Here is a 13,910-nt window from a genome sequence, read left to right on the forward strand (position 1 = left end):
AAAATGTACACATCCTGATTTCTGATGCTGGATAATATCGGCAGTATTGAATTCACATAACATTTTATAATTGTATTATCTTTTTAGAATTTGCAGAACTAACTGCAAAAAAAACAACAACAATAAAAGCATAAAGGTACAATTTAGTATAATTTTGAGAGATCAGTATAGGTTCATAAACTGTATTACTGCAAACCTAAAAATGTCATCTAATTGATGGAAAATGCTGATACTGAATTTTATCAATGCTGTCTAGCAATAAAGTGTGACAAAACAAGATGATAAGTGTATATGTGGATTTCACACAGAATGTAACATTGGCAAGAGCCAATAAATATTTTTAAATACACACCTTAATTTACTTGTGGGCTTGTCCAAGGGGTCTTGTGGCAGTGATGGTGTAGGTTGAGGGGCTAATTGGACCATACTGGACCACACTATGACTGTGTGTTATTCTGATCAGTTCCATTTTGGATAACTCCAGGATTGTTTACAAATGATTATGGTAACATTGTTTTTACAACAAATTAGTTCTGCGCAGTGTTGTTGTTTTTTTTATTAAGTTGACCTTTTGGCTTAAGTTTTGTGTTAGCAATCAGCTTTGCTAAAAGGGATATTTAATTTACAAAAAATACGAGTCATTTTAAAGTCAGACTAGATTAGATTAGAAAAGTAGAAAACGATACTGTCAGAAGTGGGATTCGAACCCACGCCTCCAGGGGAGACTGCGACCTGAACGCAGCGCCTTAGACCGCTCGGCCATCCTGACATACAGACTGCGGGGATCAGCAGCCCTTATGACCCATTCCATACATCTGAATAATAAAATAAAAATATATATTTTATAAAAAAGCAACTAAAACTGTTTGTTATTTTGTTGAACTGTGACTAAGAACTAAGCCGGCACACTGGTTTAGCTTCAGCTTGCTATGGTTGTCCAGTATGAGGGAATCGTCTAGCTAATGTTTCTATTTAAACCTGCTATAGCTATCTAGCTAGCACTAGCCAACTTAGCGGGCTAGTAAGATGATTCTTACCGGCTAAGAATAGACTGTGCGGCCGCTCAGCCGCCGCACAGATAAGTATAGATACAGTTTAGTGTAGCTACGTGTTTAAACATTAAATATGTAGGTAGATATTAGCTAACATGTTTATCAACGTAGTTTACTAGCTAGCTAATCGTCGCGGACTGATTCCGGTGAGTTGGCTAATGTTAGCTGGTCACCCCAGCATTACTCAGACTCCAGTGAATTGCTAGCTATAGCTAGTTAGCGCTAGCTTGTCAGTTGTTATTGGGCTGTCGTACTGCTCCAGCTAATCGGCAAAAAAACACAATAACCCACTACAGCGTTAAGTAGCTAATGTCCATCTAACCGCTGAAAGAAATGACATATAACCATCGTTCGCTAAGCAAACACAGTAGAGCAATGTTTAAGGTCACCCACAAACGCAAAGAGTGCAATAAATAATGTGGCCAAATGTTTGTGGACACATACACATGGTCTGGTCTCTGTAGAGAAGCCTAATACCTAACCTAATAGGACTCTGGAGCAGATAAACATGAACCTATTGGCACCATGGTAGTGCCAATAGGGCTAGAGGGGTATAAAGCCTCCCAGCTTTGAGCAGTGGAGCAGTAGAGCTGTGTTCTCCAGTCCTTTTGGGATGAGTTGGGAGGGTGATCATCCAACATCCTGACCTCACTAACGCTCTTGTCGCTGAATGCCGTCAAATCCTCACAGCAATGCTCCAAAATCTAGTAGTAAGCCTTTCCTGGACAGTAGGGACAGTTATCTACTCCCATATGAACTCATTTTACCCTTTATTATGAAAGAAACAATGAATAAGCAGATGTCCTAATACTTTTTTTCCATGTAGTGTATTTGACAAACTATGCTGTGTACCATTCTGTCCATAGCTGTTTAATCAGTATCACCTTTGTTTGACAGGTTAGTGGCAAATTCATTACTATGATGGCTTCAGATCCACCTCACAACTTCTCCTGGGTTGAACCTCACAAACTGGCTGGACTGGCGATGCCAAGAATGCCTGGTCACTACCAGTACCTGGTGAATAATGGAATCAAACACTTAGTCACTTTGTCTGAGAGAAAGCCTCCTTATCATGACACTTGTCCAGAGCTGACTCTGCATCACATCAGAATACATGACTTTTGTGCTCCAACGTTTGATCAAATCAACCGCTTCCTGACTATAGTGAAAGACGCCAATTCTAAAGGAGAGGTAAAAAAGACAAACAGCTCTGTCTGTCAGTGTTTTTACTGAGTGTATTATATGTTTAATTCATAATTGCAATCTTTTGGTCTTGTCTGCTCTAGGGTGTCGCAGTGCACTGTTTGCATGGCTTTGGAAGAACTGGGACAATGCTGGCCTGCTACTTGGTGAAGAGCAGAAAACTTAGCGGCATTGATGCTATTAATGAAATTAGAAGGATACGCCGTGGATCCATTGAAACACGAGAACAGGAGCAAATGGTAGTGCAGTTTTACCAGCAAAATAAGTAGTGAAATATGAAATAAAGTCAAACTGCTACATGAAGTAACTGTACACTTTCCTTTATTAATCTTTGTGGTCAATGAAACAGCTAAGATTTTATTTATGCTTCAGACAAAAACACAATACAGAGTTGAACTTTAAAATACCTTAAAGCAGGTCCTTCCAACCCTGCTCCTAAGGGGCTACCATCCTGCAGACTTTAACTCCAACCCAAATCCAACACTCCGTATTGAAGGCAGTAATTAGATCAAGTAGGGTGGATTAGGGAGCAGGGCTAAAGGGCACTACACAGAACTATAGCTCTGTGATTTAAATGCTACGTTCTACTTTAATTACACAAACCTACCTATTGTTTAATAAAATGTCTTATTTTTAAATTTGCCGTTTGAATGAAATGTTGATCAATTTCAAAATATACCATAAAATATGACATGTTTACGAAAAAGGCAGTCTTAGCAAAACTTTACAGTGTTAAAAACTAAGGCTACTGTCCCATCCTATAATTACAGCATTTAAGAATACCTATCAGATAACAAACATGATCATGTGGCGCACAGGCATGATCATGATATTTTGATCTTGTTTGGTTCATTCATAGTCAAAGAGAATAGCTGCTGGCGCTCTCTGAAGGTCAGGTTCTCCGGAGCTTTAATATTCTTAAAGCTCTTGTGATTGTGTTGGCTGTAATGAGAAAAAACACATGTATTGTGTGTGTTACAAAGAATATATAAAGTGCAGTTTATTGGTGGCAAATTTCCAAAGTCAAATCGTCACTGAAATGAAACAAACTGAATCTTTTATATAGGAATTGAGTTTTCTGCACTCAGCACAACCGAGACGATGCCAAATCACTGAAATCACAACCAGTCAACATTATTCTAGGTGGAATGCTTCATGTCATGCAGTACAGTCAATTAAGGACGCTCACCCAAAAGAAACACTGACATGCTGGGTCTTGTTAGTTTCAAACCAACCATCAGAGACTGCATCTGCAATTACAGTAGAGGCATTCAGTTACAAGAATCACTTAGCTAGTCTTTTCACACTATTTGTTTTTCACACATTCTTTGCAAGCACCTTTGAAGCGGTCCTCTTCAGCAGGATGGCTTTTCTGTTGCTGTGTTCGCTGTTTCTTATACATTATGGTCACGTCACTGTTGTGTTCATAGTCGTCCTCATCATAGTCTTCTCCATTCTGCTTCTCCAACTCTTGTAGCCTCTTCTGGAACTGCCATTCAAGAGAGAGCCTACGCAAACGTTCACGCTCCTCCAGTGTGCGTTCCACTTTGCCCTCCAGCTGCAACACTTCTTGACCCAACAGGTTCACTGCCTGATGCCTGTGCTGCTTCTTCAACTCCTCCCGGGCCTCTCTCTTCCATGGGTCTGGAGAAAGGCCATCTCTAGCACACTGCACATCACTCGTCTTTACAGCTTTGTCACCTTGTGGCTCTTGAGTGTCACTTAGATGTGAGGGGCTAACCTTGCTTGTGTTATCCTGAGATTTAGACAAAGACTGATGCACAACAGCTTGCATAGTTTCACAGACTTTAGAAAGTTTCGGTTTCTGAGGTGAGATGTGAGACTGAACAAGCTGCTTTGAGGCTGGGGCTGAAGCTATGTTTTGTGGCAAGTGGTAGCTACGTAGTGCAGGAATTGGCAAGTTTCTGACTTGACCATAAGCAGTAGTCATACAGGACAAGTTAAGATTACTGCTGTCTGTTTCGAGAGGCTGCTGGAGCATGCCAAATGCCAAAGGAGTATTGGTTGACACAGGAACATCTATCCGCTTTGGCTGTGACCCAGGCATAGAGTGAACCTCCGGTGAAATCTTCCACTGTCCATCTCTGCTTTTCCTCTCTGGTCTGGAAATGTTAGAGTCTACTGACTGTTGGTCACCACATTTATCCAAACACAGCGGCCTGTCCACTAGGGGGCCTTCTCTATCCATACAGGACAGGTTGTATTGAGGACGTGCCTGTTTCTGCGGATGCATAGAGATATAAGAGTCAGTTCATTAACTTCGTTTAAAATGTATGATTTGATTAAGCAATTCAAATGAATTTACATGCCCCTGGTGACAATGTTTTCCAAACAAATGGTGCTGCAGAATTTGTTAATTAATAGCCACAAACATTACAACATAATATGTATATGTGTGCTTACCACAGACGTATCGTGACATTGGGAGAATGTGGAGAAGAGATGAGCCTGTTCAGCAGTTCCTGATGCTTTACTCCCCTGAAGTCTAGACACTGGCAAGGTTAAATATTCTCTGTGTGATTCAGTCTGACCAAGGCTGAGACTTGAAAGACCAGATTCAGGCTCCTCCTGGAGGTACAATACACATAAAAGGTACAAGAATATTATATATGTTATTAGCTCAAATGCTTCCCAAACTTTTTTCATTAGAAAAGGCTGGATATGAGGATCATTATTTACCATGCATTTCAAAGCAGTTATCTAGGATCAAGGAACCAATTTATTCCTCTATTTCAATCTCTTTTTTGTAGGATGTTATAGATGCTTCCAGTCTGGGAAGATATGTTAAAAATGGTAACTCACACCAGCAATGAGATTGTCAGTGGACACCGATGTAAACATCTGCACGTGTTTGACTGAATCAACAGACATTTCCTTGGACCTTTGAAGAGAAGCTGTGAGAGAAAAAAGGGAAAGTCAATTAAAAAAGGAGGAGAAGAGACTATAGAAGAGACTATATGGTCTAAAGCTTTGGGATACATACAGGCCAAGTTGGGGTTTGAGCGATACTCCAGTCTGTGCTTGAGCCATTGGTCTTGCCTCCTGATTGGTCTTTTGGCTGTGTGGTAGTTTCCACTCATGCCAGGTAGTGCTGAAGGAGCACAAACTATCTGCCCTAAGTGGTCATTCACATCAAGGCCATTGTATGTCTGGGTGTCTCGTTCAGAATTATCATCATCTGGTAAATGCAAGAATGTAGTTCTAGTTAGTAAAGCTAAAACTGCTGGTGTTAAACACAACAACACTGCCAAGAAGGATAAAGTGACACCTGAAATGGTTAGGCATGGTGCGAATAGCTTAAAGTTTAATATGCTGTTACATAAAATACCCTCATTTGTTCATACACTGTATGGACAAATGTGTTGGGACTCCTGTTCATTCTTAGTTTTTTTCTGAAATCATGGACATTACAAAAACTGTCCAGGTGAGGTCAGGATGTTGGATGATCACCCACCCCAACTCCCCAACTCATTCCAAAATTATTGGATGGAGCACCATCATTCCAGATAACACAGTTTCACAGCCCAGTGCGGGGGGGCTTTATACCCCTAGCCCATGCCTAGCAGTGAGCATAGTGCCAAAAGGTTCATGTTTACCTGCTCTAGAGTACAGTAACTAGACAAGCTGTGTGTGTGTACATTTGCACATGTGTGTTAGCAATGAGTGCAATTTAAAATTAGCTGAGCTGAAGAAGTCATGAGAAGTGGTGTCCACAAACATTTGGACACGTAGTGTACAAAGTACAAAGTTGTATTTATCATAAATAGTAGAATAAATGCCTTTGCTTGCATTTACCTCTAGACGCTGCTTGGGATTGCTGGTTAATCACCTCTTCCAGACCATAGTAAACGACTGCTAACTTGGCAATCTCCAGGGTTACAGATGATCCAGTGCACAACATGATCTCTGCAGCCCTGTTATAGAATACTTAATGCTCAATTGTCTATTTTTAATATATATATATAATATGCATAACATATATTACATATAAATTATATATAAATTACCTTTCTTGTGAAATTCCAATAAGACTTTTGCCGTCCACACTAAGCAACTGATCCCCTGGAGTGAGTCTACCATCCTAACCAATGTTTACATGATGAGAAGCACCAATAGAATCATGTTACTCAATATAAACTGGAATTCATATTGGACAGTTTGTCACCTCAATAACCAGACTAACCACATCTGCTGCTCCTCCATGGACGACCGATTTGATGAAAATTCCCAGCTTTTCTTGTCCAGCTCCCTGGAGGACAAACATGTTTAGAACGGAGGTGAAGTGTAACAGTTATGAGACAGGGTGCAGTAACATGGTGCTGTAAGTATTACCTTAGCTGCTACAATGCTTATGCCCATTCCACTTTGCAGTGGTTTTTTCAGGATCATTTTCACAATGGCTGGTTTCTGAGTTTAACACAACAAAAACTAAATAAATGGATTTACAATAAAGCTCTTCAACCTACATACATGCCATCATCACTATAAACCTGCAAGAACATTGTCTTATTGTTTATTAATGGAAGAACTTACACATTTTGCCCCATCTGCAGGGGAACTATCTGAGGTCTGGAAGTGCACAGTCCAAGACCCAAGAGAAAGGCGGTGAGGGATTAGGGTACAAAGTCCTACAGGCAGTGCAATCATACAGACCAGTGAGAGAGGGACAAAGAATAAAAGCATATGCTGCAAACAGACATTTTCAAGATATTATGAAAATAGCTACAATCTGCTGGTCAGACATACAGGATGTTTCAGTATTAACTTAAAAGGACTTCAGAAAAAGGGAAACATCAGTTTTTTTAGACATGAAATTATGTGACTGTGCCTGTGGCCGGCATCAAAAATACCAATGCATCCTGTGGTGCCTGGACTGGCTTTTTCTCGTCTGTAATCTTGACTCCCAGTGATTTCAACTAGAATCCGTCCCACAGTATTAAAACTACAGGACGCAGTGACCTGATTCAGAAGTGCTCCACCAAGAGCTGCTTTAACTGCTATCTATTCACTGCACCCGTTAAGAATGGAAACATGGATTTCTCTTTGCACATCACTGTGTATTTCCAGAGAGCTTAAATACATTTAGGAATACATATTAAACAGCAGAGAAGTGTTCTTACTGAGACTGATTTAGGCCCATTTACCTTTACGACAGATTGGGTCTAGAAACTCTTGAAAGCCCTGTGGAATGCCTTGCAGAATCTCACACGAATAACCCTCCTCAGGCAGCAGGAAGGGCAGGTGAAGTTGTAGGTCCTCCTCTATTCGGATGCCTCTGCCTTCTTTCTTCAGCACATCATTTTCTACACTCTCTGCCATTGCCACCACACTCTCTATCAGACCCTAAAATAATACATAATGTCCTACAGAGTACAGTTCCCCACAACTTCAGTAACATTTCACACATGTGGACAGTGCACGCATTTGGTATTTTTACTTACATGTGGAATGTGAGGTTGCTTGGGTGTATAGTGATACTTAGTCATTAATGCCCGAAGCTGCAAGGAGTTCAGCTTGAAGCAAATGGAATGTACTTTCTGGGCATCTTTAACACCATAGCTGTTCATGGTCAATAGAGTTGTTGCCTTGGGGGAAATCAAATGCTTATCATGTTTTGGAAGCCAGTGAAAATGCTGCAGTACATAATAAACTCCCTAATAAAATCCCTCTAAAAACATATAATTCTCCCATACCTGAATAATGCGGCTCAGGTGGCAGTCAGCAGCCAGCTCCAGTCCCTGTCTCTCTGCCCAGGCCTCCACGTGATTTAATCGCTGGCGCAAGGTCATGCCCCAGTAATGTGAGCACAGATTGGAGCCCGAGGCAGCCATGGTGAGCCTGTTCAGGAGCCATGCCCCCATGAAGTGGAAGAGCTGAGAAAAGAGCTGGATGCTGAGAGCAGGGTTCACACGGAATCTGCGCAGTAAACTCATAGCCCTGGAGAAACTGGACAATACACTGTCTAAACAACAGGAAGAAAGAGATAGAGTGAAGGCGTGTTACCAAACAGACCTGCTTACTTATTTCTTAGCAGTGCTTTTTGTTTTCATTTGAGGAAAGATAATTATTAGAACCAAAGGCAAATCACAATTTTTGTCATTTTCACTTTTGCCATAATATGAATCTGGATGTTGTTCTTTACATTGTGTCAACATTTCATTACAAATGGGTCAATATCATTTTTACACATTTACACATTACACCTACTGGAGTTTTTTATGACAACCCATTCTAAATCCATAGGCATTAATGGAGTTGGCCCCCTAACAGCATGTTTGGAGTCAGCAGAGCATTGTCCACTTTTTATGCACTATGCTCTGTAACTTTACACATTGTGACTGAGTTGCTGTGGTTCCTAAACGCTTCCACTTGTCAATAATCCCACTGAAAGTTGATGAATATCTAGAAGGGAAGAAATTTCACCAACAGAGTTGTTGCAATGATGCCATCCTATTACAGAACCATGCTGACAAAAAGAGCTTTGTCATTTTTCACTCGATACTTTGAATTTAAATCTGGATTGTTGATTTGAATCTGGATTGGATGGTTCTTTACATTGTGGCAAAAAAATAAATAATAAATACAAATGACCTATTCCCGCCTGGGTTGTCTGATCTCCAGCATCAGTCACAAAACTGGGCAGATGACTCTCCAGGTCAGACAGGAGGCGATTTGAAAGGTACCTACAAAAACACCAATGTGTAATTACTGTAGGACTCCACATAAGACTCATGGCATTGTAGATTAGGGTTAAGCCCAGTCTTAGAAAGCTTTTTTAATAGCAAATCACTATTAGATTTTACTCCCAGGCTAGGTCCAGGGAGACAAGGAATGCATGCATTAGAGTCTTAGGGTATCATACTTGAAAGCCTTCTCAACCAGCTGAGCCAAGGCACTATGAGAGTGGATCGTGATGGCAGCCAAATTGGTGTCCTGCCTAATGAAGTTCAGGAACTCTGAGGCGTTGGCCATCCAGAAGGTAAGAGCCACAGTAATGCTTTTCTGTTTCTGAAATGAAAAAAGAATATCAGGAACACTGTATCCAGAGTCAAGCTGTACAAATAGCTTTACTAATATTAATGTAAGACTTGCACTGTAAACCTACCTGAATGGCATTGTCCATCAGACGCACAATCTTGTTAACAATGGAAGAAATTCTTTGTGCTGCCTTTTTTGGAGTTTTGTTCTTCTCCTCACTCTGAGTGAGCATAAAGCGGCTTGCCAAATAAAAGGCGTAGGCCGGAGAGAGCTTAAAGTGAACTGTGGAGCTGTTGGTGTAGTCTACTACAGCAAGCAAGAAGGCTTCTTCTTCTGTAATAGTGGAAAAGGTAAATACCATTTACCATACCATACAAAAACGACCTAAAGAGCTTCTAATGGGGGAGAAAACAAGCTTACTTACTTTTTTCACCTAGCTTTATACTTAGTGGTAGATTCCATTTTAGCCCTGAGTTGTTTTGCATGATGCTTTCAGAAAGAAAAATGACTTTAGCCAAGCAAAAAAACATAGTGGGTACTGATTGTAAAAACAATGATTAACCTGCAAGCTACAAAACATTAAGGGGCTGATTTCCCAGACAATTATTAAGACAACAGTTTTGGACAACATAGCATTATGAATGCAATGGATTTCCATTGAAAGTAAAATTCTGTTTAATCCCTGTCAGGGAAACCAGCCCTATACATTTAGCATCATAACAAAGTGTTAAAATTTAAGACATTCGTGAAATGATGGTTTTTTACCTTCCACTCCGAGGAGCAAAAGTCTGCTGCTGCTGCTTTTGTGTAACAGACTCTAACATTCCTGTTTTATTGAGTTGCTCATTACAATCTGCTCTGCCCTAAAGACAAAGAAGAGATGACTAAATACATGTACAGTTATATGCAAAAGGTTGGACATCCATGTTAAAATAACATTGTCCCTGTCTCAGTGTTTAGCACTTTTGGTCACCTCTGTGTGTGTTCAGGTGTTAAATAGCGCAAATCAGGCAGGGTGAGCTGGGTGAGCTTCTGTAGCTGGGGAAATACTATACTGCTAGGTGTTTAAATGTGCTGTTACAGTTGCTTAAAAAGCCTTCCCCATAAAATACCTTTTCATGCAGCAGAATGTAGCCCAAATTATTATGGTGCTGCTGGGACTCATATGAGGAGGTGTAAGACTTTGTCCCATACCTTATTCTCTATTAATCCTTTCAGCTCATGAGAAGCCACCAATTCTCATAACTATAGCCTTAAAGTCATAATCAGCTTAATACATAAAGTTTTGTTGGTCAGTTTTGCGTTGACTTATATACTCATTGCTCTACTATACACTATTCTATCATATTTAAATGTGTTTCTATATATTAGATTATATATTGCACACTAAAATCCTTTCCTATATAAACCTTAAAGAGGGAGGATCTTTGTGTCATACTGTGCATGCAGACAGTAGTAATCATACAGCACAACTTACAACTGGTTTGACTGGGCTGCTTGGTGACTTTCGGCTGCTGTGTTCTGTAACATATGAAAGATCATTTGAGATGAGTGTATTCCACTTTATTCTACAGAAGTATGTTTTGATCAGCGTCATTCACTTCTACCTGACTTCATTTCTTCATCCCATTCAACACAACATTCCAGCTGTGCTGGATTTGTCGCCACCTGAAGAGCAGCAACCCTTATTCCTTTCTTTTGATCATGATTGTTCTTGCTTAAAGAGAGATTTAATGGGCCATTAGGACAGAACTGCCAAAGAAACTAATAATATGATCTTAATATAAAAGACTTACCAATTAATGCTTTCAATAGACAGGTCCTCTTTCTCTGAGCAATGGTTCTTTAGACTTTCCTTTTTTTTCTGCTTATTTGTCTTATGTTTCTGTGATAATGTCCTCTTGAAGTTTTGGAGTACTCCAAGCTTTTCTTTGCTTTCCAAGCTGTTATTCTAAACAGAAACGAATCTAAACAATTTTAACACACCTGACAGAATATTCATGTAAGTAATTATAGTGTCTTCATCTTGTCTTTAATCCTAAATACTGCTGAGGACACGAGAAGAGGAAAACTAGTAAAACATACATTTTTAACGGTAAATAACTCACCTGCAACGTCATGTTACCATCCTTCTTTAATATGAAGCGGCCTTCAGTAGTATTTTTATTCCAGCTAAGCTGAACCATCAGGGGTTTCTCACTGAGGTCCAGTCGCCTTCCTTCTGAACTCCCAGAATATCAAGAAAAACATTTTACTCAGATTCAGAACATAAGAGGCTTTAACTGGCTATTAATTTAAATACCCAAACAAGCTAAAACAAAAGATGTGTTATGGTCACATACTGTATTAATTTGAAGGCTTACTGTACACTAAGGCATATTATTTAGTAACTTTAGGGCCTTCCAGGTAAACTGGTGGGGCTATTCCTTGATAATAGAAGTGTGTAATTAAACCTTTTGTCCCGTCAGTGGGCCATTGCCCATGTATGTGGTTAAACCCACCTTCATCTCCACTGACCTCATGTATAAAGTATGGGTCAGCTTGAACGTTGATATCAGGCCTGAATTTTTCAAGCAGAGTGTCAATGACCTCTTGTGTGGTAGACATGCTGGAGACACGAATGCATTTGGTGGCAAAGTTCCCTGTCTTGTGGTCCTGAAGGTAAAATCGTATAACCCCATGGAATTCCAAGTCCTGAAATTGAATAAATGTTAATGTGATTCTCTAAAGTAACTAATAAATGATCTATTCATGTATTAACCTCATTTATTTATTGCATGTATGTAACACTTAATTGTACAACATAAAACCTGGCAAAACACGTGTTTTTCATTTGTTGAGCACAAACACAAACCAAACCTGTGTGAAAATGTGTACGTCCTCTTAGTTGCTCATTCAATCAAGTATATAAATCTAGTTAAAATCACTTTACTGGAATAACTGGAATTAGAAAAAGTAGACACACCCAGGCTTAAATTCCTTGATAGAACCATAACAGAAACATGAAGCTCAACAAGAAGCACACCTGCACATGCTCCGGACAGTGGAGAAAGAAAATGATAGAATTAAAGTATATCAGTCTGAAAACAGACCATTTATGTCAAACAGAATTCATAATATATGTACACTATACATATGCTATTCAGCCTACAACGGTTTAGCCCCACATTTACAGTGTTTCAGCCTGGACTGCTCTGAACAAGCCACAATATAGGACAGCTATTCAGAACAAAGGTAATTTACATATTCATCAGTAAACAATGGCTTAAAAAACAAAAAACATGCAAATGCACCACTCAAACTACACATCATTACTAGCATTTAAGACTACAAAATAAGACTTTTTTACTATTACTATTAACACAATTACAAATGCTTTCTTTAAACGGTTTAATACTGATGAACTAAGCTGTGCCCCTGCAATCTAAAGATCCTGTCTCTTGACTCTTCACTGCTCTACACTGATCTAGTCAAGCTGCCTATAACACTATAAAACTTTTGCTGCCCACTGCTCACTACCACTTTGCAATCTTTCCCCCATTTCTTTGTACTGTTACAGGTATGCAGGGGCATCATATTTTAAGGCCCTGTGACTGAGTTGTGGGGCCAGTGTAATATCTCTTAATGGGGTCTAAAATCCCTGGCAGTGCCCCTGCAGGTATTTCTTGTATTACTTGTAATCAGAAGTCATTCCAATACAACTACTGTTTAAACATGTACAGTGTTTATATTACTATACAGAATCTACTCTATTTATATCAGCATATATAGGATCCAGCACTCACCAATGTTACAGGTAGGCCTACTTTACACATTTCAATTAGTGCATTTTATTCTTTCTCTCTCTCACCCTCTCTCTCTCTCTCTCTCTCTCTCTCTCTCTCTCTCTCTCTCTCACACACACACACACACACACACACACACAAACACACACACTCTCTCTCCAGTGTGACTGTATTTAGCATTCCTTATTTGTGTGCACATTTCACATCCCCATTGGTAAGCTAAGCACAAGTAAGGGTCCAATCCAATTGCAGGTGCCCAGTTTTCACCCTTTCTCCAGCTGGCTGTGTGTGTTTACCTCATCAGGCTCACTGATCTCAAACAGGTCCAGTCTCTCTGAGTTCCACTGCCGAATGATGGTCTGAAGTCTCTCTCGCTCCAGAGACTGATAAGCTCGGGTCAAAACGCTTCCATCCTCCGAGGAGACAAAACTTACAACACGAGCCATGAAGAACAGCTTTGGTCTTTACAGACAGATTCTGCCTTCTGTACAGTCGCAGACTCCATATACTCCACTAACAGGGGAGTTGTCAGTGGTCCATAGCTCTTAAAAGCACAACACAGAAGCGCCCTACTCCTCTTTTCCCACACTAACACTAAAACCAGCCTTTACTTCTGTCCTGGTTTTTCTATCATACTGTGGAGGCCTACTCTGACATTAACAAGATAATAGCCAACAAGCGGGCATTGTTCTTGCCCAAACAGCCATACATAGGCCTAACAACTTATAGATAGCCTGTAACCCAAATTCTATGGCTAATCAACATAACTGTATGTGATTATCCTCTTTTGATGACTACATATATAAACACGCTGTGACAGTACATGTTAGTTTACACACTTATACATGTATTTAACTGTGCCACGGTGTGT

The 13,910-nt window shown here is 40.0% G+C and overlaps 2 protein-coding genes and 1 non-coding gene across 3 annotated transcripts; 1 reads left to right on the top strand and 2 right to left on the bottom strand.

The window, feature by feature from the left end:
* Positions 1–686: 686 nt before the first annotated feature.
* Positions 687–769, bottom strand: trnal-cag (transfer RNA leucine (anticodon CAG)). Its single transcript has one exon. It is a non-coding gene; the product is annotated as a tRNA-Leu (tRNA).
* A 196-nt stretch (positions 770–965) lies between these two features.
* dusp23b (dual specificity phosphatase 23b) lies at positions 966–2,546 on the top strand. The gene is made up of 3 exons (XM_072690344.1): positions 966–1,198; positions 1,950–2,243; positions 2,339–2,546. The coding sequence occupies exons 2-3, from the start codon at positions 1,971–1,973 to the stop codon at positions 2,522–2,524; spliced, it is 459 nt and encodes a 152-aa protein (XP_072546445.1). The 5' UTR covers positions 966–1,198; positions 1,950–1,970; the 3' UTR covers positions 2,525–2,546.
* Positions 2,547–3,079: 533 nt separating this feature from the next.
* afdnb (afadin, adherens junction formation factor b) lies at positions 3,080–13,485 on the bottom strand. Its single transcript, XM_072690345.1, has 25 exons — positions 13,336–13,485; positions 11,756–11,948; positions 11,363–11,475; positions 11,051–11,205; positions 10,862–10,971; positions 10,732–10,775; positions 10,020–10,117; positions 9,679–9,743; positions 9,382–9,587; positions 9,139–9,284; positions 8,868–8,959; positions 7,970–8,238; positions 7,718–7,861; positions 7,421–7,619; positions 6,810–6,904; positions 6,609–6,683; positions 6,460–6,525; positions 6,284–6,357; positions 6,080–6,190; positions 5,260–5,477; positions 5,079–5,170; positions 4,680–4,844; positions 3,594–4,497; positions 3,445–3,505; positions 3,080–3,197 (listed from the first exon to the last, which is right to left on the bottom strand). The coding sequence occupies exons 1-25, from the start codon at positions 13,483–13,485 to the stop codon at positions 3,080–3,082; spliced, it is 3,963 nt and encodes a 1,320-aa protein (XP_072546446.1).
* Positions 13,486–13,910: the final 425 nt, after the last annotated feature.

The sequence above is a fragment of the Salminus brasiliensis genome, chromosome 10, assembly GCF_030463535.1.
Source record: "Salminus brasiliensis chromosome 10, fSalBra1.hap2, whole genome shotgun sequence".
NCBI classification, from domain to species: Eukaryota; Metazoa; Chordata; class Actinopteri; order Characiformes; family Bryconidae; genus Salminus; species Salminus brasiliensis.